At 43.0% G+C, this 23,630-nt stretch overlaps 1 protein-coding gene across 2 annotated transcripts in view; it reads right to left on the bottom strand.

Annotated features, from left to right (window-relative positions):
• The window catches only part of LOC133111398 (piezo-type mechanosensitive ion channel component 1-like), a 63,265-nt gene that overhangs the window by 14,764 nt on the left and 24,871 nt on the right, over positions 1 to 23,630 (bottom strand). Inside the window, exons 3-24 of one of the 2 annotated variants that reach the window (XM_061221726.1) lie at positions 18,862 to 18,984; positions 18,305 to 18,347; positions 17,848 to 18,010; positions 9,968 to 10,157; positions 9,366 to 9,579; positions 8,291 to 8,468; positions 8,073 to 8,168; positions 7,793 to 7,877; positions 7,345 to 7,451; positions 6,980 to 7,240; positions 6,334 to 6,439; positions 5,625 to 5,806; positions 5,237 to 5,385; positions 4,956 to 5,114; positions 4,701 to 4,807; positions 4,382 to 4,545; positions 3,188 to 3,364; positions 2,014 to 2,139; positions 1,390 to 1,590; positions 989 to 1,193; positions 454 to 558; positions 179 to 335 (exon numbers count right to left, since the gene is read on the bottom strand). In XM_061221726.1, the coding sequence (XP_061077710.1) occupies positions 179 to 335; positions 454 to 558; positions 989 to 1,193; positions 1,390 to 1,590; positions 2,014 to 2,139; positions 3,188 to 3,364; positions 4,382 to 4,545; positions 4,701 to 4,807; positions 4,956 to 5,114; positions 5,237 to 5,385; positions 5,625 to 5,806; positions 6,334 to 6,439; positions 6,980 to 7,240; positions 7,345 to 7,451; positions 7,793 to 7,877; positions 8,073 to 8,168; positions 8,291 to 8,468; positions 9,366 to 9,579; positions 9,968 to 10,157; positions 17,848 to 18,010; positions 18,305 to 18,347; positions 18,862 to 18,984 (3,298 nt within the window). The remainder of the gene's footprint in view (positions 1 to 178; positions 336 to 453; positions 559 to 988; positions 1,194 to 1,389; positions 1,591 to 2,013; positions 2,140 to 3,187; positions 3,365 to 4,381; positions 4,546 to 4,700; positions 4,808 to 4,955; positions 5,115 to 5,236; positions 5,386 to 5,624; positions 5,807 to 6,333; positions 6,440 to 6,979; positions 7,241 to 7,344; positions 7,452 to 7,792; positions 7,878 to 8,072; positions 8,169 to 8,290; positions 8,469 to 9,365; positions 9,580 to 9,967; positions 10,158 to 17,847; positions 18,011 to 18,304; positions 18,348 to 18,861; positions 18,985 to 23,630) is intronic. The other variant, XM_061221727.1, reaches the window with a different exon arrangement.

Here is a 23,630-nt window from a genome sequence, read left to right as displayed (position 1 = left end):
AGTACAAAGGGATTAAGAGATGCATGTACATGCATACTCAATCAGCAACCATCTTAAAAATGCATCACAGTTAATGATATTGTGGATATACTGGCATACCTACATTGATTAGGTTTAATGAAAGACATGTTTTAAAGCATCTGATGACATTGTGAATACAAACAGCCAACTGGCATACCTGCAGTTGATGAAATTGGGTGCAGGGTTGAAGGGTCTACCTTCCATTGGGTTTGGGTTATCTGTGTTCTCTCCAGCCAGCACCATCCACTCCTCAATCTTCTCATCTTCAAAGACATTCCACTGCTGTGAGGCACACATCAGCAGCAGGAAGTCCGCTGCAGAACATAGACACACCTCCTGTTAATACGCCATTTATCCCAAAAACTATGAGGACAGTGATAGCCATAGTCAATGCCAGTTTCTCCTCCCCTTTCGCCAGGCCCACACTCTCACCTATGAGGTTTTTGGAGTTTGGGATGGTGTAGAAGTCTGGCAGGTAGATCCACTTGATGAGGGCTGTATTGATGGTAACGGGGGTGTTCCAGCGCCAGGGGTAATCTGCATGGGTGTGACACGTTACACACACATCAGTAAAGAGGATTCCTGACTAACAATAATACTTTTCACAGCAATTTCACAGCACCTCTACAATCAAATCAGGATAATAGCACATCACAGATGTGTTATTATCCTCAGCAATGATTACTGTAAAACGGTGCTTATCATGGGTAGGTTCAAGGAGAGGTGCAGACACATAGTAAAGACAAAGGGCCTCTGTTAATAGCTATTGCACATTTTGGTGTCAAAAATAGCAAATAAATAAAAATAGCAAAAGAAAAAAACAGATTCTTATTAGCTAATTTAATTTCACTTCAGTGACATCAAATGTAATTTCCCCTCAGTTCTATTTTGTGCTGTCAAATAGTTTTGTGCACAAAGCTAGAGCACAGATGAAACAGAGTAGCATTTGGTTAATCTCATTGGTCACCTATGCAGAGGGCAGGGGGGATTCCCACACAAAGGATGTACTGGTAGATCACAAAGAAGACCAGAAACAGGCAGTATTTTGGCCAGATCTGGGCTATGGCAGCCCGCCGTCGCCGAGTCAGGATCACCACCAGCCAACAGCCATGGATGATGACCAGGAAGTTCATCCGCTGGCCAATCACATTCACCGTCATCAGGAAGCAGATCTGAATGTGGGAAGAGAACCATAAATATGATCACCTGGGGGAATAAATAATACACAAAATACATAATAATAAATACATATTGTCAATGTGATGAGCACTGTCATCTTACATATTTACAAATGTTACATACATACATATAATATAAAGCAATAGCAAGTCGGAAAAGAGAGACCATACTGTGAACACACTACTGTACCTCTAGGCCAAACTTGTAGAAGAAGTAGTTCAGAAGGTATTTGATGCATGCCAGAAGGCCTTGGTCCAGGTTATCTCTGCAGGCACTGGGGAAGATGGCAGGGATGGGGGGAGGGGAACACTGGTGCTGTTTGTAGTGGTGAATTTGGTGGCGGTACACTGTGGCCTCAAACACCAGCAGCATCAGCACCAGAAGGTGGTTCTGAATAGGACATAGTTACAATGACATTACATTACTTTGAACACAATGTTAAGGTCTCAACAACACTGCCACTTTGGTCAAATCACCACCCTAACTGACAAGCATTTGAACAATAACACTAAAGTAACATTATTACTTTAGCCTCAGAGCTGCAACAACACTACAGCACTTTTGTCAGTCAAAACAACACTTTCTCTTTTTATACAGTCACAACTACATACTGTACAGACAGCTTGAGCAGTTCATGGAAATATTATGTCAATAAAACAATAGCAACCATCAAAATAACCATGTTGTATGTCTTAAAAAAACAACAACTTTATGCTCAATTAAAAAAAAAAAGGCTGAATGTATCTTGAGCTCCCATACAGTTCTGTGAGGACAAGATCAACACAGCTGTCCAGAGCCTGGACTGGAACATACCTTACTGTACCCCAGTGCTGTGGCATCCTTCCTGAAGCCAAACCAGTTGGCTGGGTCCACTGGCTCTTTGTATAGAGTAGAGCTGAGAATCTCATTCTCTTGCAGATTGGTTTCATTGGTAAATGGCTATACCCCAAAGAGAGAGAGAGAGAGAGAGAGAAATAGAAGGTGTTTGTTGGTAACCAGTGGCCTTCAGACCTATGTACAAGTGCATCTCCATGTTGAGGTACTTTGTATCCTAGAGCACTGTCAAATCAAATCATTTTCAATGAAACAAACTCCAGATTGCTCATTCATAATTTGCAGTGCAAACACAACACAACAGAGAGTAACATCCACTGGCTGCAGGGCTTAACATGTCATCACATAATTTACAGTGGAGAATGAATATGCTAGTTCTACCACAAATGTAAACTACATGGCATTTGTAATGAGTGCCAACTCAAACAGCTGTCTGTGTGTACATACAATATGCAAATTTGTGAATGTGTACTGTAAGTATGAGTGACTGAGAGTGATCTGCGTGATTTGCACTTTCAGACTTGTGATATGATTGAAGCATGTGATATCTGTATGTGTATGTGTGTGTGTGTGTGTGTGTGTGTGTGTGAGTGTGTGCATGTATGTGTGTGTGTGTGTGTGCGTGTGCGTGTGAGTGTGTCTGTGTCCTGTGGCACATTGAGGAGAATGTAGCTGGAAGCACTTTCCACACTGTTGGCTGCACCTCTAACCAGTTAATGAAGATGCTCACCTATGGACATAGCCTGCTGATTGGGCTGAGACAGAATTAGCATTGAGATGGACAGTGTTGTGTATAGTGGGACTGCCCAGCAGGTGATCAAGTAGCTGATTAGTGCTTTTATTTTAACTTTTTACGTAATGATTAAAGAGGCTTGTATGCTCTCTGAAAAAGCCATACAACAAAATAGCTTATGTGCTGCGTTGATTTCAACAAAAAACATCAGAGTTGAAAAAAAGGAAATCCACATTGTTCAAGAGTTATTCAAAGGCAAAGCAGTTTGGCAAAGAGACAATGTTTCACCCAAAGGCTTTGCATGAAAATAAAGTCAAATCGATTAAAAAAGTGCATTGAGTACAGAGAACCTTTGAACTTTAATTATAAATACATAATAAAAGTAGACTTGACTGTGTAAGTTTACAAATGGTTACTCACCACAGAGCAGTTTTTGGAGTAGTGAATGGGGTTGATGACGCTGAGCTGATAGAGCATTTTACAGACGATGATGATGCAGACCCAGACGGTGGACAGACAGGAGGCCATGTGACGGAAGCGGGCGTAAGGCACGGAGAAGGACCACAGCACCACCAGCACCAGGTTCATCACTGAAGGCTGAGAGCAAAGAGAAAGGGCAGAATGTCCATGGTTACTTCTTCGTGGATGTTGTAATGTCTGGTGAAATTACACGTTTCTCAAACAGACCCTTAACCCTTAACCTGTTTGTATCTTGCCCAACTCCAGGTAGGTGCACCCTTGAGCAAAACACTTCACCTGAATTGCATCATTAAATATCCAGCAATATAACTGGATTGTATGACCAAATAAAGAAAGCTTAAGTCACGCTGAGTGTCTGATAAATTCCTAAAATGTAAATGTAAAACTGCATTCAATATGGTAAATAAGTGGGTATGCAGGTATGTGTATAAGTACATAGGCTACTGATACATATGTGTGTGTGTGTGTGTGTGTGTGTGTGTGTGTGTGTGTGTGGGTGTGTGCTGACAGGTTGTCCGGCAATGCTATAAACACTACTGAATAGTTCATAATCTCTACTAAAAGTTCTACCTGTGGACTGTAATTGTGTTTCTAAGCAATTGTGAGCTTGATATGGATACTTGAAACTTGATTTTATTAATATACTTAGTTGCTTATGCTTGTACATTTTTTAGGGGGTGTATAGTGGAGGGAAATAATAAGCATGCCATGTAAATGTGAGTACAACTTGAACATAATTATGTATAAGAAGGCATTTAGAACTAATGTTCTGGCAATATAAATGCTCCATTGAAGCAAGCTGAACTCAACTGAACTGCAAGGGAGAAATGTGTGTCAGAGGAGAGTAGGAACAGAGGAACAGATGGAAACATGGAGAAAGGCCTGACAGACAGGAAATCCCTGAGATCAAAGATTTACACGTAGTACCTTGACAGGTTGGCAATCAGAACTAATACCTGCACACCATGAGTTCACTTTCCTTTGTGGTACCGACTCGCTTTCACATCTTATATCATTTCTTGTTAATTAGTACTGACTGCCATCTTTAGTCAAACCATAAAGACATAGCCTAATTGTGATCTTTGATGAAAAGGCCCTTGAGATCATACACCACTGGTCTTCTCAGGCTCTCACCTCTCCCAGCGCCACCCACACAATGAAGAAAGCCACCGTCTTCAGGATGTGCATCTCCAGGAGCCTCCAGATAAACACCTGCACCTTGGTCAGGGTCTCCATGAAAGTCCTGATGAGCACCATTAGCCGGTCCATCACCAGACCCCATTTAGTGGGCATGATCACTGGGCCATAAACACAGGAAATCATGGTGAGTGTACTGGACAGACACAGAGAACAGGTCCACATAGAGGTTAAGAGAGCTTGTTCAGCGCAAGCCACATATCCTATATCATGTCAGATGTAGAGCATGATGTTACCTTCATTTCTGGATGCTCACCTTCACTTTCTAACACATCACCCTCTAGATTTGTCTCTGCATTCTCTTCATCAAGGTCCAAACCATCGACAACTCTCAAACCATCTGAACTCTGGACAGTTTTCTTCCTGAAAGAGGAAGATTTGATCACAAACAAATCTTCAAGAGAACATACAGAAGCTGCTACCACTCACAAAAGGGAGTGGAAGTGGTAGGGGCATATTCTTTCATATTTGGGATAATTTGTATCTTGTAGTACAACAGAATCGTCCATACTTCCGGATGGGTGTGACATGCTCCAGGTCAGTGATCTTCATGAAGCGGTGGTGGAAGTAGTGCAGCTGCAGGATGCAGGCCAGCAGGAAGAAGCCGGGGATGAGGATGCTACTGAAGAGCTCTGACAGCTTGAAGGTCTCCAGGCCGATGTCAGCCAGCCTACAGGGGCACATTACGTACACTCTGACTAAAAGCACAGCTGATTAACAGCAGATTAAAAGCACAGCCGACAGCATTAAAGGCCCATGGTGGGGCGTCGGGAGATTAAATCTGTGGCGTACTGCTGCTCTGTGAAGCCAGTGAAGTTCTTCCAGTAACCGGGGAAATCCTCGAACTGGAAGGTGTAGATGGCGATGAGGACCAGCATGGTGTAGGCCACCACCAGCCACCAGAATACCTTCAGCAACCTCCGCCACATAGTGTAGTACACCTGGGGGAAGGAAATAGTAATAGAACAGAGAAAGAAGTTCAAGGCGTATCACCAATACGTCCATTTTGACCAATTTGCAGTTATTATCTCTGTTCGGCAAATGGAACTAGTACAGTGAAGGGGACTACTGTGGTGAGAGAAGGGCAGAGCAGGGTGGCTTAGGAGGGTCTGATTAAGATATATTTATTTAAACATATTGTAGCATACTCCGTTTCTATAAGGCCAGCACAGGGACATACCTGGTAAAGACAGAGGCAAAGCAGGAAGAGCAGCATGTAGATGATCTTGTAAGCCACCAGCTTGCCGGCGAAGCTGACCATAATGAACATCCCACCACACACGTAGATCCAGTACTTGGCATAGCAGCTCATCACCATCATACCCAGAACCCTCAGTACTGGCTCCTTCTGCCTACCGCTCTCTGTGGCCCAACAGAAATGCAGCTGCCATCAGTGACACAGAGCAACTGCAGTCAACGGCCAAAATGTGCAGTGGTACAGATCTGCCTCAAACCTTGGTCCCTGATCAGAACTTAAATTTTACAGAAAATGTGTGGGTCATGGACTCATGGTGTGGGGTGGGACAGCTAATTGTCAGGAGGCAGAGAGCACTAAAGGCCTGGCAGGGTAAAATATCTCACCTCCAGTGGTGACCTCTTGCAGAGGGACGGCAGCACTCTGTTTCTTACTGAAATTGTTTTTCACCGACTGGTCATGGACTCATGGTGTGGGGTGGGACAGCTAATTGTCAGGAGGCAGAGAGCACTAAAGGCCTGGCAGGGTAAAATATCTCAGCTCCAGTGGTGACCTCTTGCAGAGGGACGGCAGCACTCTGTTTCTTACTGAAATTGTTTTTCACCGACTGGTCATGGACTCATGGTGTAGGGTGGGACAGCTAATTGTCAGGAGGCAGAGAGCACTAAAGGCCTGGCAGGGTAAAATATCTCACCTCCAGTGGTGACCTCTTGCAGAGGGACGGCAGCACTCTGTTTCTTACTGAAATTGTTTTTCACCGACTGCCGCAGCAGCAGCCAGAACGTCAGAGTGTACAGTAACTAAGAGAGAGAGCGAGAGAGAGAGGGATGATGAATGATAGATCACCACTGACTCACCGTGTCATTCAGGCAGTGGTAATGTGTAACATTGTCAACAGTTGCTCGGCTGTGTCTTGTTTCATTAGGTCTGGACGAGTGCACCCTGTACACCCTCAGGCATCATGGATGGAATTTCTAAGCTAGTAGACACTTGAGACACTTAACTCACTTGAGAGTGAGATAACAGAAGTAGTAAACTGGAGTGAAAGACAAAGAGATTTAACCCACTAACAATGGAAAGAGGGAAGCAGAAAGAGAAGTACACATTGAGCAAAGGTGTTTTACATGGTCTTTTGCATAATTATGGCCCTGTTGAAAAAAACAGCTCAAGCTAGAAGCTTTGAAAAAAAGCTGGTAAGCTGGCAATTCCAAGCTTGTCGTAGCTGGATTTTACACCAGGCAAATCTATTCTGATGGCACACCCAACCTAATGAGCAGCATTTGAGTGTTCTTTGAGGTTTTTAATAGTCACATTTCATCTCCCTCCAGGCTAGAACTCACCATGGCTCCCAGACGAAGGCAGGGGTAGGGGGCTCGGTCCAGGCCCAGCTGCCCGAGGCTCATGGTGCCCCAGTACTGCGGTAACTCGGGTTCCAGGTCCATCGCCCAGACGTACTGCAGGATGCAGAGGGACAGGCCGTACAGCAGGATGAAAGGCGAGCATAGAGTGGCAAAGTGCCGGCGTGCCCGCACCATCCAGATCAGACACGCCCAGAGCAGCAGCACAAAGGTCAGCCAGCTGTGGTAGGTGATGCTCCACACCTGTAGGGGGCAGTATGAGGGAGCCATTTAGCACATGGTGACAACAATCAAACCCAGCACTCAAACAAAAATGAATATAATCAATTTAGAAGAGAGTGCATTACCATCATTGCAATGAGAGCGCACACATAGCTCTGCTGCATAACCATTCTGCCCACAATATGGAGGGGGTTATCCCCATCCTCTCCACTGGGGGCACTGTTGAGCCCCGCTGTACAGAACCAGGAGGGGAAGGGAGGCAGGAGAAGGGAGGAAATGGCAGGAGAAGGACACAGTTATTAAGTAATTAGTAGAAGATGATGGATGATGGCAGCTTAATTTTTGCCTCATTTGGCAAAATAAAACAATTTATTGATTACCATTCATAAGGTAAACAATATATAAAAGCATTAAATCTTACGACGTACAATACATTTTACATATCTTAATTATTTACTCTTCATATTAGTGTTATTTATTCTTTTCTTCTCAGTATTCGATTTTACCTAATGCCTCAACCATTACTGGATGTACACATGTATCAAATAGAAGTATTTAAACGAAAGCTCTCACCGGGGTCTTCGTGACTTGGACCGTTGATCTTGTGACCTTTCTCAGATTCACATGCTGGTGATTCACCAGCAGATATCAGCATTTGCTGCAATAAACAAATGAAATCTTTGAAAAATTCCAAAACAATTGGTCACCACACCAGGCGGTTATAAATAATTCAAACACTATTGTATCATTTTCAGTCAGTTGGAGTTGCACTGAGCTCTGCGCCCAGAACTCTGCCAGTGTTTGTGTGGACAGTTTGAGAGTGAACATGAGGCAGTGCGGTGAGCGAACCCACCTTGGTGTCATCCCCACTGCCCTGCACCTGGGGCTCCCAGGACTTGAGCTCGAGCCCTTCCGCCCCCCTACTGGACTCTGACTGTGCTTCCTTCTGCTTCCCAAAAACAAGCAACAGTTCAGTCAGTTATGTGATTGGTCAGATTATTTAGTCAGAAGTCAAATCAAAAGGAATGTGGCTACCTTGAAGGCCACGTGCGTAATTTACAAGACACGTACCTTTTCAGCGGCGTAACGGCTTTCCAATTTGAGGACAATTGCCACGGTGATGTAGAGGAGCAACAGGATCCCAGGGTTGACGTACACCGGCCAATCCTGCTCCGTGTTGAGCATGATGTCATAGGAGGATGAAGTGGAGCAGTTGCCAGTCTTGATGATCTCCTTGAAGCCAAAAATCCTGGTACAAATAAAAAATACATTTTTGTCAAAAAACATATCAAAATGCCCAAAAATACAAGCTGAAAACGTGAGGCCAGGTTTATGAAACTGGGTTCCTTTGTTAAACACCAGAAGGTGGCTACAACCCAACTTAATCTGTCTTCATGTCATACTAAATCTCTCATCGGTTCAACAATAGGGAAAATATTGCAGTAGATCAGATATGTGAGCTGCCCAGAACTGGAAATCTGTGGCAGCAGGCCAGAGCCAGATTGCTCAGAGGACGGAGAAGACATGATTATGGTCCAGTGATAGAGTCAGGAGAGGTGTGAATAAGGTAACTCTGTCGAGTCAGTGACAGACTCTGTGCATGCACACTCTTGAAAACTTGACAGGAGATATTTTGTGGCTGATCTACCATTTCCACCATGGTGGGGCACGGTGAGACAGCCCAAGGGCAGTTCAACCGCCTCTGACCTGTGACAGGTGAGAGACGACTTTGGTCTTTGCTATTATTCCAGAAAAATACATTCCATTTCTTTCAGCCAATAACATTCCACACATAACTCTCACTCTTAACAGCAATCTTATCTGTTTCCTTCTCTCAAATCAAACAAGGCACAAACACAAGCCATATGGTTTTATAATTTATAATTTGTATTTGTGGTGATTGATTTCCGGGGATGAAAACAAAGGCTATGACGTCAAAGCATTCCCAGACCTTATCTTCAAATTCCAGTTAAATCGGAAACAGAGGCAGGCTAAATGTTACTCTCAAATTTTATTCTGCATATTAAAACCAGATGAGCATGAACAATGACAACGAAACCTTAACATATCACCTGTGTGTAATACTGTAACTATTCTCAGGATCATTGTTGTTATACATATAGCAGTACATGACCCAAGCACTGACCTGGCCCACAGTCCAGCTGGGGGAAAGATTTCCTGGGCATAAGCACTCTGGTACAAGTACAGACAGACCAGGTGTCCTGCTGTGAAAACGCCCACCATCACACAGAATGCATTGAAGCCCAGGTGGCTGATGGGAAAGTGGCAGGCCCACCAAGTGCACACTCCAATGAAAAGCAGATAGTAAAATCCAGAGAAGGCTGAGGGCACTGTAATTCCTGAAAGTACACACACAGACAGACAAGAAAGACAGAAAAACAGTGGCTCAAACAAGAGACAAGTTAACATACGTTATCTTTACCTCAAACCTATAGTCCACAAAGTTTATATATATGTGATAAATATAATATGGTGATATCTGTTTTGTATTTGGATCTTTTCACATGTGCTCTGACATGTTACTGTGAACTTTAGGTGTTCTGTTTTTCCTTCAGCATCACAAGACACTGTATATGAAAGACTATCATTAAAGCAAGTGTACAGTGAGGAAAGGTACACACAGATACAACTCTGATAAAGGCAACAGAAGCAGTTATTGACTGCTTCTGTTATATAGTGCTAAGAACTCTTAAATGATTCAGTTCTCCTCTCTGACCAGGCTCTTACCTGCTAGCGCCAGCAGCACAACGCAGAGAACCCTGCCCATGTCTCTGAGCAACCTCTGGGCAGTGGCTCGAAGTCGGGCAGCCAGCAGGACAGTGCGCTTTGCTGGGAGATGATCCTCCTCTGGCTCGCTGGGGCATGACCTGCCCTCATCCTCTCCCTCATTCTCCTCTACCTCTGCACCTTCCTCTCCCTGAAACACAACCCATTCCAGTATTGTACCATCAAGTCTTTCTCAAACCTCTACCAGGTTTCCCAGGTAGTACTTTCCCAGGCCATTTTCAAATCGGTCAAACCAGTAAACTAATTCTGTTCAAAATGATCCTAAGTCCATTACCACTATTGAACTACTAGTCAAATATGGTTAATATAAAACATTTGAATAAAAACAGAATTAATTACCATAAATTTGCGGAATTCAGACCAAATTCTTTGCCAACACTAAAGGGCTCAATAGTCTGAATAGTAACACTTTTTTCCAGCAGGGGGAGACAACTCAGGAGGAAACAATAGATAGGAGAGGCTGGTTTTTGGCAGGTTTAAGATAAGGAGCACTGGTGATAACAGAACATCAAGAGGAGTACAAATATTTGCCGTGTATTTTGCAATGAATTAATTGTCTCTCTTGTCTTTTGCAATGAATTAATCGAGAAATATTTGTGAGTACAGGTTACTTATATTGTCTTTTCTTGACAACTGGATAAGATACTGATATACAAATTCATTTGACAATGCTATTAAAGCATAAATCCATTTCAGCAAACATTCAATGTGACATTTGTGAGCGGGTTGGAAAACATTTGAAACGTATGCTTGCAGGGGATGCCTATCAGTAAATCTGATGTGTTTGTGCCAGCGATAACAGCTTCACTACACCTACTTTAACTCCTCTTCTGACTGTAACCAGACCTTTGCTATAAATTAGAACATTTCAAGTTTAAATAATAACCACACAGCATTGTAAACCACAGAGATTACTGCAAGGCCACAGTAAACCTTGACATCCAGGGAGTGGGCAGCTGGGAATGGTATATACACAATTTCATTTGAGGCAGGACTGGATGTCTGTGAATATTCCCACTTTCTAGTCATGCAGCTCCAGTCAGTGTCATATTTGCCAAACCTCAAATGAGGCAGGGAGTGTGGAGCACCTGAGATACATTCCTGCCACATACGGGACAAGATCAAGCTCTCTGATCTTCCTGCACATGTTCTCACCCACACTTCAGTGGAGAAAGCAGGCTCACACGTGTTAATGGATTTCGGGATGTGAATTCATGCTAGGGTTGTGAAATTGGACCAAGAATTTGATGGAGTTGTGTTCTAGCGAAGAGGGCAATGTCTATTTATATCTATGTAGAAAAAAAACCAACAGATTCCAATATATTTGAAGAGCTTCCTTTGTATACTAAGTTTCATACAGAATCACAGTTGTTTACTCTGTAACAGGAGCTGCACGTACACATGCATGCACGCACGCATACACACACACACACACACACACACACACACACTTTGCTCATTAGAACAAAGATGTCTTGAAGTTGAACACAATACACAGGAAATCATGGCTCCAGACCAGTAAGGCAACAGGAATCAAGCTTGGGAAACACTTGAAGGAAACAGCACCTAATACATCACACCATGCACCTCTCCAGTTCTGCTGGAAAAAAATCCAGGGCATTTTAATAGCACGAGCAGAGGTCATGAAGGGCGAGACAAACAAACCACCTTCATGAAAACAGCTTTGTAAACTCAACCACATTTCTTTTTTGGAATGTGTTAAAATAATTGCAGTAATACACAATATGTTTAAAAACATATTTCAGAAAAAGTCTGCACCAGGCAGTGTTATGACCCAGTCCTGTGTGGGGTTTTAAAATACCAGCATTTAGCTTTCGCGTATTGGTTTAGCCGACATGAGAAACTCAGCCAATTACTTCTCTGTCCAAGGTGTTTATAATTTGTTTTACATGTTTGAGTGAGACTAAGCTGTTAAAAGCCTGTTTTTTGTATTAGGCTGCTGACTGCCCGCCTGAAAAACTCCAAGCAACTCCGGTATGGAAAAATGTTCAGTCCGGGGTCCCACCTGAACACTCGGCCCCCGTGTGTAGAAATGTGCATGCCCACCTGACTGTGCTCCAGTGCACAAACTGGGAGTTCAGGCAGCAGCCAGCATTCCACCAGGCCCAGAGAGCCCATAACTGTGGTGTTCCATTCCACTGAAAAGCCTTAGCTTTGATTATAACCAGAGGGAAGTTCATACATCTGAAAGAATACTCTGATTAAAGGGATGAGACTATTATCAGTTTCATATTATTATGGGATTAGAATTACCATGACCACTGGTTTTCATTTGTCTCTCACGGTTGTAAAATCACCATGCTTTCATACAGTGGACACAAGCCTAAGTGGACTGGAAGTATTAGTGAGTTGCATGCTAACCACTAGCCTTCTGGGAGAAAAAAGCTGGCCTACACAGCAGTGCACTGCCCAGACTGTGAATTAACATGAGAGGATGATCTCTCTTTCTCTCTCTCTCTCCCTCCCTCCCTCTCCCTCTCTCTCCCTCCCTCCCTCTCTCTCTCTCTCTCTCCCTCCCTCCCTCTCTCTCTCTCTCTCTCTCTCTCTCTAGCAGTCCGGTTTCCTCGTGACCTCTTTTGACCAGTCGTGTCACCCTGTCTAGAGGGCTCAGCCTCACTCCTCTCTACTCCCTCCATCTCACATCCAGCAGTGATTGGTCTGTGTAGTGCAGTGTAGGGAAGCCACCCCTCGTGTTCTTTCATGCCACAGATCCTCCGGTGGGATCACCTTTCCTTCCCATCTCAATAACATTCCAGCATTGGTCTTCTCATAATTGTTTACAATGATGACCTTGACTGCACAGACCCGTTGTTGAAGCCAAGCATTGTTAAGACCTGCCTGTTAAGACCTGCCCACAGATGAAAAGCACTTTTTGAGTTAACTCTGGTACAATATCCTGGATATTGTACGTACTAACACCCACTGTACTCACTGGGCAGACCACATGAGTCACACGTCCCCGACATTTCCATCCCCGTTCCTAAGCCTTGTTACATGGATTCAATCAACGGCACTCCCTTTGCTGTGCACACTCAAGCTAATGTCAACATATTAGAACCATCTTAAGACGGAAAGCTGACATGATATATTTCATGGTGCTGATAAAAGGAGCAGCAGAATGGTTCCCTTGATATCCAAGCCCAGATCTCAGTGTGTGAAAGTACACAAGGAATGTTTACGAGGCGCCAATGAGAAATGGTGGCTGAAGTTGAAGAGGCGCACATTGTGCAAGTCATTCTACACGAGGAGCTGGCAAAGCCTTACAAAAAGTGGAATGCAAGGGAGGATTGGAGCATGTTAGCTAACTGGATATCCCCACACCCAAGAGGGTTCCCAGAAGGCAGTGGTTTTTGAAATTGACTCTTCCCCAATGTGGCTCATCTCCAGTTGTATGACACACAACAGGACCTCTCGTTCAGAGCTATCCTCAGCACCAGGCCACACCACAGAAATCCTGCTCCTCTCATACGCTCAGCAATTTCACCCACAATCACACACCATCTTGAGATATACACACCAAAATGGAATTTGTTGCTATTTTAATAATATACTGACTCCACCGTGTGTCCTTTTTGGAACATACCTGGTGTTCTGTAAATAATTTGTGAGGCAAAACAAGTTTGAATCTGTCCTTAAAACAGAAACCTCATTCAGAGCAGAGCTATTGAGTCTGCGGTTTCTGAGTCTGTGCCAGGAAGGAATGGAGTAATTAGCTAAATAATAGGGCTATGGGTTATTAACCCTCAATTCAAGGGGCAAGAAACAAATTATGCATTTTAGGCCAATTCTGAGCAGAGATATTGAAATTACATTACATTACATTATTGGCATTTGGCAGACGCTCTTATCCAGAGCGACGTACAACAAAGTGCATACCCATAACCAGGGATAAGTTCGCTGAAAGACCCTAGAGGGAAGTACAATTTCAACTGCTACCTGTACAACAAAGATAAGGACAAGGGCCAATTTTTTTTTTTTTTTTTTTTTGAACAAACAAACAAACAGAGCAAACACTGCTTACCTAGCCAACTAAAAATACCGATACACAAAGCAAGTCACAGAGACAACAATTAAGGTTCACAGGGAGGTAGGGAGGGATGGGGAGAGGTGCTGCTTGAAGAGGTGTGTCTTCAGCTTGCGCTTGAAGGTGGGGAGAGATTCTATAGTTCTGACCTCAACGGGGAGTTTGTTCCACCACCGTGGAGCCAGAACAGACAGTAGTCATGAGCGTGAGGTGGAGGTTCTGAGAGGGTGAGGTGCCAAGCGGCCTGTGGAGGCTGAACGAAGAGGTCTGGCAGGGGTGTAGGGTCTGATGATTTTTTGCAGATAAGCTGGGGAAGACCCTTTAACTGCTTGGAAGGCTAGCACCAATGTTTTGAATTTGATGCGAGCCATGACAGGCAGCCAGTGGAGGGAAGTAACAGGGGGGTGACGTGTGAGTATTTGGGAAGGTTGAAGACCAGACGAGCTGCTGCATTCTGGATGAGTTGGAGGGGTCTGATGGCGGACGCTGGGAGGCCAGCCAAGAGGGAATTGCAGTAGTCCAGGCGGGACAGAACCATCGCTTGGACCAGGAGCTGGGTCGAGTAGGGGGTGAGAAAGGGGCGGATTCTCCATATGTTGTATAGGAAGAACCTGCAAGACCGGGTCACCGCCGCAATGTTCTCGGAAAGGGACAGTCTGCTGTCCATCACCACACCGAGGTTCCTTGCACTGGGTGATGGCGTGAGTGTGGAAATAAAACAACCTGCTGAATGCAGACTCATCACACCTTGTGCAGAAATAATTGAATGAGTATAAACCATCTTTTAGAGGCAGAGATTAAATCACAGATTAGATCACCATACAGAAAGTGTCATGGCAGGGAATGGAACCCCAGCTGTAGAGGAGGATCTGTATAATAATTATCTGTAATAATAATGGAAATAATAACGGTTGAGAGTCAACAACCCTACAAACCACCCTATTTAAAAGATACTTAAAGGATCACTGATTTGGTTGAGTTTGATCTAAACCTGTCTCGGTTCACCAAGGAAAGCAGTTGAACTACAGACAGATGGGAGCCAAGTGGAAACAATCTCCCACTGAATACCAGGTGTCATACAGACCTGATACCTCATCCAAATCTGAGTCTCTCACCAAGCCCCTGGGGTCCGCAGCCAACAGAAAGAGATCTCACAGCTCACAGTGTTGCTGTGACATTATGGTAACCTTGGCCCACATTAATGCTGAATGTGTTAGAGGGTAACACTCTCCGAAACTCTCCTGTCTGTGCCTAATGTGAGAGAGCTGCTGAGGTCAAGTCTGAGCCCTTCTGTTCCAAATGTGTGTGTGTGTGTGTGTGTGTGTGTGTGTGCATGTGTCCATATTGATTCATGTGCATAATTCAGCTACAGGCCACAGTGTACTTTACTGTCTATAGTCAGGCAAATTTCAGGCACTTTTATATGGTGATACTCAGAAAGCTGATTTAATCAAACATCCTGAACATTACCTGGAAGGTTTTTGCAACACGGCAAAAAGCCAACTGCCTTTTGGCATTTTGCCAAAAGAGAGAAAGAAGTAATTAAGATGGTTTCCATTTTAGGCCCATTTATGTTTACAGTAGAGAGGGTTTCAGAGGACCTAGGCCTCAAATGCTAATTCAAGTATAAAAGCTCCTATGTTTCAGTTCTAACAATACTTGGAAGGCCCTGTGTTTGTTGGTATGGTTGCTGTGGTGATATATGACGCTTTAGCACATGCTCAATGCACAGGGCTGGCGAAGAAGGAAATGAGGCAAGGGAAAAGGTGGACTAAAAGAAAAAATGAAAGGGGGAGGGAGATGGTGAAGAGTTGAACAGCAGTCAAAATCACAAGTCACTTGCACTAACACAGCTGTTTGTGGTCAGCAAGCTGCCTGTGTGTAAGTGTAAGACACAGAGGTAGTCCTAACATTTAGGCCTGGGATTTAGGATAGTGACCGTGGAACTCTGTGTGTCTACGGGTGAGTCAGCAAGCAGACTTAACAATAGCCCTCTGTTACAGACCAACATGGATCCACCCAACGCCATCGCCCTCTGTGTAGCAGTAGCAGTGAAGCACAGCAAAAACACTACTATAGTATTCCAACTTTAAAAGTATACTCTTCCTATGTCCTATTTTCCCTTGTGGCAAGGTGTTCTCTGGTTGTGTCAAACAAGCTTTATTTTTGAAAAATTAAAGAACACCTTGCCATGAGGCAAATGTCCCACTGAATCAGGATAAACCACGGTAGTTCAAAGCAGGAATGAAAATAAAACAAGAGAACACAATATATCCAGTCAAGCGAGTCTACCCCTGGTCCAGTAGCACTTCTCTTGTTTTCAAAGATTTGAAAGCAAAGAGTTTCATCCTGTGTCTGCAAAAATCTCTCTTTTAACAACAGAACCATTAATTTACTCAAGAGACAAGCAAAATTAATTCTATAGATTCCTTTAGCCTTTCCTTTCCACTAGGTTTCCCTCTCACCACAAGCATATGGTATGTAATTGGGTCTGACTGAGTCTGTAAACAGTTTCAGACCTGGCAGGATTTAGTCCCACATGTAAATTAGCGCAGTTTAAAGTTATAGAGCATGCATCAATTCTTTCCTAAATTTCCCAAGCTATGACTTCATATGGCCAATTATGTTGTGCCAGTAAAAAAGATTTAACTGTGGTTATGTTACAATTGTCTTTTGAAGTAATTCTGTTTTCTTGCCTGTTTCTACGTATTCATGACCACACACACAGACAAAATACAGCCCGGATTCTGTAGTGAAAAAAGCGGCAGTCAAAGAGTGCGGGTAAGCCATAATTCTAGTGAAAACTTGAAACTTTAATTGTAATGTCATACCACACTTTTTATGTTAAACTGAGATTTTCTGGACTGCTGTCGCTGATATTCAACCATAGCTGCTATGTGTGGACGTCTTGTGATACTGATTTAAAGAACATTATTTAGAAGGCAGTAGCCATAGGCAATCGGGTTCTCAGTGTATTCAGTAAGGTGGTGGATAGCCTAAACAGACACTGCATTTAATTCATCTTTTCTTCTTTTTGATTGACTGATGATATATCAGAATGCAAGATGCTGACATGCTTTTGGATAGTAGACCAGATCTGGTGTATTCATGTATTAATATGTTTTACCTACTATATGGGTCTCAAACATGTCACCGGTTAACAGCAAATTGGCTCTGAACATCTAATCAAGCAGATGAAGATGCAACCAAAATTGGTTTCAGTAAAACCAACTGTCCAAATCAATATTGCCTCATCCCTTAGCATTATAATGTACCTATAATGTACCTAAATTGCAGCACAGTATACATACTTCATATGCCAGGAACTTGAGTCCTGGCCTTCAGTACAAAGTGACCTGCAGAATTTGCCAAAACCAACGTTTGCTTAGTAAACCAGAAAGACAAAGGCAACATTGTGGGGAATTCTGGGATGTGACTTAGAGCTGCCACATTGTCCTGGATTTGAATCAGATGCCTTAATATCCACAGAGGAGACACATCGTTTATAAAGTCATTGACCTGGGCCTTTCTGTGTGGAGTTTCCTGCAGGTTAGGCTACTTTTAACAGGGCGTTGCAGCAAAAGAGAATGCTTCCTCAGTCGACTTACCCGGTATAAACAATTTTAAAAAATATACTTCAGCGCATCAGTCAGTGTGTGTTCACTGTACTCAGTAATGATCAAGAACAACTGTATACCGATTAATAATTTTGGGGAGATTCCCTCTCCCTGATGTCTAATCTAATCACACACTGATGTGCCTTAAGTCCTCTCACCTCCTCTACAGGCTCTGGCTCATTGGCCTGGTCCTCGTCTGGTGCCTCATCCTTCTGCTTCAGCAGCCGGTTACACAGGACCAGGGCTACCAGTGATATAATGAAGATGCCCAGGTCAGGGGTGAGCAGACGCAGGACACTCCAGGGATGCTCCAGGGGCAGTCTATAGTGAACGCAAAAAAAAGGGGTCACGCCACGCTACGCTCTTCTTTTACTGAATTTAAATGGCTGGTTTTCTCCATTATTTATATTGGAATTGTCAGATACACTAGATCGTAATGTGAAACAATAACCACCTACAGTAACTTGTGAACTTTCCTTTATTATTATGGGATTACTATTGTGGAAGTGAGGAAATAAATTAATCATGTGCTGGACAGAGTTTGGGAAGGGTGGCTCAGACAAAAAGCATATCCTGCCAAAAGCAACAAAACACGGTCTATGTTCCCTTAGATACCTGGACACTCCGACATGTCTTGATAAAGTCTCCCATGGGCTGCCTGCAAAACAGGAGCAAGAGTGTTACAAATGACCCCCAAGCAGCAAAGGACAACAGGCCAAAGATGGTCACTAGGTTTCAGTGAACCTGATGAGAGCAGAGCAGATTGTCACAGTATAATGGCGGGGGGGGGGTGTTAGTGTTTGCCTGGGACTTGCAAGGTCAAGGGAAAATATTCATCAAATGTGGCTTCTAAGGCTTCTTGCAGACATACTACAAATACAATAAATATGGTTTCCCAAAACACAAACAGAAATACATATACTGTTATCCTGGGAAATGGACATTAACTTCCAAAAACAAGCGGAAACATTCCACAGCAGCAGAAAAAACAAAACTACACGAATACGGTGGCATTACACCATTCATGGTTAAACCAAACATTCAGTTGAAGGATAAATCACTTGGCAAGGTTGCCATTTTATGGATAGTTTTTAAAACTCGCTCTATGACCACTGAGTTTTTAAAGGATGCGTTTACGACCGCTTTCTGGGCAGGGGTCACAGGTCACTTACAGTTATGACTCAGTTCCTCCTCTAGTCTTGGGATAGAGTATAGGCAGATCTGGAAGGCTACATGGGCCAACAGGAAGAGCAGGCTGGTGCTGAAAAGGGCTTTGATGAACCCTCCTGTGCGCCCTGTAAAATGGACAGACAGACAAATAGGTCACACTCATTGCTTTAATAGATTTGCATTTGCACCCGCTGCAATCCAATCAGCAGAAATGTATTGATGATTCGACGGCAACATACACTTGTTCTTAAATGTCGCAACAAATTCTCCATGCAAAACTCAATGTAGTCCTGGACGAAGCTTAATCTTTAAAATGGCATACATTATTACACCAAATTAATAACACACAGCTAAAACATAAATAAATAAATAGTTATGTGTAAATAGTGATATGGTGACCACAGTGTACCCAATGGAGAATGAAGAAATACGGTCTGTTTCAAACAATAGCGCCCATGTACTGTAATAACTCCTTGCCTTCGATCTAAGCTAACTTTGATGCTGCATTCAATAAACCTGTCACCCAGTATTTTAAGAGTAATAAAAAGAGATCTAGTAAAACCAGACACAGCGGTGAGTTGGCGATGCCTGCAAATTTGGGGCCATTTTACAAGACTTCATCTACTGGGAGAAAATTAGCAGTTGAAACAATATGCACTTGACCATGGTGGAAACCCCCTTTCATTCGTTTTTTTTTTATTATAAGTGTGGAAAGAGTGACTTGTGCACACATTTGGACACGCAAGACCAACGGGCAGATAGACAGGAGGATGAACAGACAAAAAGACAGGTGGACAAGTGGGTTGACAGGCCAGATTGTTGATTGGAGCCTTGAATGGATAGTGTGGAAAAAGGGAGAGAAGAGAAAAAAAAAGTAATAATAATAAAAATCAAGATGGGGAAAAAAATACAATAAAAAGACAACATGGTGAATATGAATAATACATTCTTAAATACAAAAAAAACAAACAAACAAACAAACAAAAAAAGGAAAATATGCATGATTATGGATGGGCTGGAGTGTTTCTGAAGTATGTGAGTATATGTGGGTTAGGGTGGGGTTTGGGGATTAGCCCACAGGCAAATTGAATCATTTTATGAAAGGACCCCAAATGTTTGCCAAGTGTGAGCTTTGGTGCTGGTGTGAGATTAGTTCCATGGATATGTGTTCTTTGAGTAGATTTAACCATTGTGTTATGTTTATTTTGTGTCTTGTTTTCCAGTTTAAGAGGATGGTTTTCTTGGCGATAGCTAGGGCAATGAGTATAGGTTTGGTATTTTGATTTGGTGGGTTGATTGTTCAGAGGTCTCCTAGTAGACAGAGGGATGGGCAGAGTGGAATGCTAATGCTCATAATGACAGATATTTGGTCTGTGACTTGTTTCCAGAAATGGTGAGTTGGTGGACAGAGCCAGGTTCAGTGGAAGTAATTATCTGGGGTGTTTAAAGAGCAGTGAGTGCAAGTGTCTGAGTCCACAAATCCCATTGTATACATCTTTTGGTGGGTGATATGAGTTCTGTGAATTACCTTATATTGTATTAGTTGCAGGTTAGTATTGGTGGTCATTGTGAAGGTGTTCCTACAGATTTCAGTCCAGAAGTCTGAATAGATTGTCTTTTCCCCAGGCTTGGATGGGGAGGGATATTGTTAGGTCTGTGGTTGATATTAGTTTGTATAATTTGGAGATAATTTTTTTGGTGTTGATTATTTTATTAATTTCACCCATTAGCGGCGGTGGTTGTAAGTAGTTGTTCATTATTTAATTTATTTATTTAACATTTTAAAACAGATTTTAATTGAATGTACTGGAGGTATTGCTCTTTCCCAATATTGTACTTATGGACCAAATTCTGGAAGGTGATGAAGGTGCCATCCTGATAGATGTGTTGAAGATGTGTGATACCTTTTTGTTTCCATGAGGTGAAGGAAAGTGGTGTTTTGTTCAGCAAGAAGTCAGGATTGTGCCATATTGGTGTGTATTTGCATGTGGTCATTGTGAATTTAAAGATTTTGTTAATTTTCCACCAGGCAGTCACAGCTGTTGAAGTGACAGTGTTTTTGAAGCAGTTGTGGCGTTTTATAGAAGCACTGAGGAATGGTAGATCGGAGATGGAAATTTCTATACATATTTCTATCCATGGGTTGTCTTGTTGGTTGGGATGAATCCAGTTTGTGATGTAGTTTAGCTGGTTTGCCAAATAGTATCGATAAAAGTTTGGGGCTTCCTCCCCTTCCAGTTTTGAGTTTCTGTAAGGTAGAAAGTTTGATCCGGGGCGTTTTATTTTTCCAATAGAATTTAGTTGTGATGGAGTTTAATGAATTAAACCATTTTGTGGTGGGCTCCAAAGCCAAATTTGTCAAGTGTTTTAAACACTGACTCCACAAGTGTCCTCCACTGCCAGAACCTGCAGGTTCTTTCTGTACAATATACGCCGTATCCGTCATCTCCTGACGGAGAAAGCCACCCAGCTCCTAGTCCAGGCGCTCATCATTTCCCGCCTGGATTACTGCAACTCCCTCCTAGCCGGGCTCCCAGCGTGTGCCATCAAGCCCCTCCAGCTGGTCCAGAATGCTGCAGCCCGCCTGATCACCAGTCAGCCCAGGTCGGCTCATGTCACCCCGCTTCTCATTGGCCTCCACTGGCTTCCTATTGCCGCACGCATCCGATTCAAGGCCCTAGTGTTGGCATTTCAGGCTGCTAAGGGGACTGCCCCACCTTACATACAATCCTTGATCACTCCCTACTCCCCAGCTAGACCACTCCGGTCTGCCAGCTCTGGTCGCCTTATGGTTCCCTCTCTACGTGCACCTGGCGGTCGAGCTGCACGTTCACGCCTGTTTTCCGTTCTGGTTCCTCAGTGGTGGAATGACTAGCCTACCACTGTCAGGACAGCAGAATCTCTCCCCCTATTTAGACGCAGACTAAAAACACACCTTTTCAAACTCTACCTTAGTCCTCCCTCCTGATTTCCCCCGCCCCCCTTTCTGATATCCCTATCCTCCTTGTCTAACCCAAAAAAAAAAAAAAAAAAGCACTTATGATGACTATATGTTTAGAACGGCATTTCATGTGTATTTTCCTAGTTATGGATGTGATGCTTTGACTTGTGGAAGAACCGATGCACTTGTAAATCGCTTTGGATTAAAAGCGTCTGCCAAATGACTAAAATGTAAAAAAATGTAATGAAATGAAGAAATGACGCCAGTAACACGAACTAAAAAGCCCGTAGGGCTCCAGGATTCATGGGCACAGACCAAAAGTGACTGTAAAAAATACAGGAGAGGTCACAAGACCTCAGCGGGGAGCTAAGCATTGCTCATTCTGATTTATGGCATAATGAGCTTTAATGTAAAACTGGGTGGCTGCTTTGCAAAATTTCAGCACCGTGTGTCAGTTTTGAGCATAGCCACAGCAAGTCCATATAAACACACATACCTGTACTGTAACCATGTAAAAATGAGATTCTACACTATAAAAACATTATGAATAACTGTGCAATAAAAACCACAAATTACACATATGTATTTTACGGAGTAGGCTGTTTCCTATATTAAATATAGCAGTAGGCTGCATTCCATTGACAAATTAGAATGAGGAGCCATATTCTACCTTGTAAATGTTCACTGCCAGAAAGCTCTGGGTATCCCCAGCCGACCACTAATTAGAGGTTCAATTCCAGTGCACTCAGTCAAGCCAATTAATACAGTATTTTACTGCAGTCAGTCAAGCTAACAAGTGATAATGAACAGAGCTATGCTAGGAACTCAGAAAGCACTCACTCAAGATTGAACCATTTCAACCCATTAATTAAGGACTTGTTTGTAAATAGACACGTTTGCTTTCTTAACCGCAGAAAGCAATGTGATTTTCGACCGCCACCTACTATTGGAACCATCTGTTGCACCAAAGCTTCGTACCTAGTGGAGGCCATCAATATTGATGACGAATCCTCAGCCAAATCATTTTTCACCAACAAAACACTAGATTTAGGACGTTCTGGTTCAATTAAATTCAAGGCCACGCCTGAAAGCATAAACTAACCAGCAAGGTAAAATAAACTCCCTAGAGGGAAGGAAAAAACTATGTAGAAATACGTAGATGGTAGCCCATCCTCCTCTGTCTATCTCAGATTATTTGAATAAATGGTAACAGGGAAGTAATGGGAAATCTACCTGACAAATAGTCATAGTATTTAATAGCGGTGAAAAGCTGATAGGGATATACCACCTGTTTTCGTGGCCCAGAATAAGGTGGATCATGCTGAAGAAGAAAATATATTTTGATGAATTTCTTTGAATATTCTACAGTTCCCAAGATAAAATATTAAATCCTTACTAATATACCAAGGTAATAATAGCTTTGAGGTGAAGATCTGTTCCTGTAAAACATACAAATTAGGTACGTGATCCAATGTAGTTTGTGTGAAATGAGATTTTATGCAGTATTTCCAAGGCCTTGGGCCCGCTCCCCTGCTTAGTTTCACAGAAATAGGCTGGTTTGTACAATGGTGATGTCTGCTGAAGCAGCTTCAGCATTCCCACAGGTCTCTTTTCGCTTTCCTCGAACACGTATGTCATTTGAAAGCAAACAAAATCTGGGGCCTTGGATATTACAGGATTTTCCATGAAACTTGATCTCAGAGAAGTTTATGAGTACAGCCATGAACATTGTTTTAACAAGTTTGCAACTCTTGTGCACCTGACGTGCAGTACGACAGAAGGCCTGACAGGGTGTTCAGTTACAAAAACAGTCGCTGGGCCTCAGGGAAA

Source organism: Conger conger, chromosome 15 (genome assembly GCF_963514075.1).
Source record: "Conger conger chromosome 15, fConCon1.1, whole genome shotgun sequence".
Classification (NCBI taxonomy): domain Eukaryota; kingdom Metazoa; phylum Chordata; class Actinopteri; order Anguilliformes; family Congridae; genus Conger; species Conger conger.
Note: the sequence above shows the minus strand (reverse complement) of the source record. Positions and strands in the feature narration are given on the sequence as shown.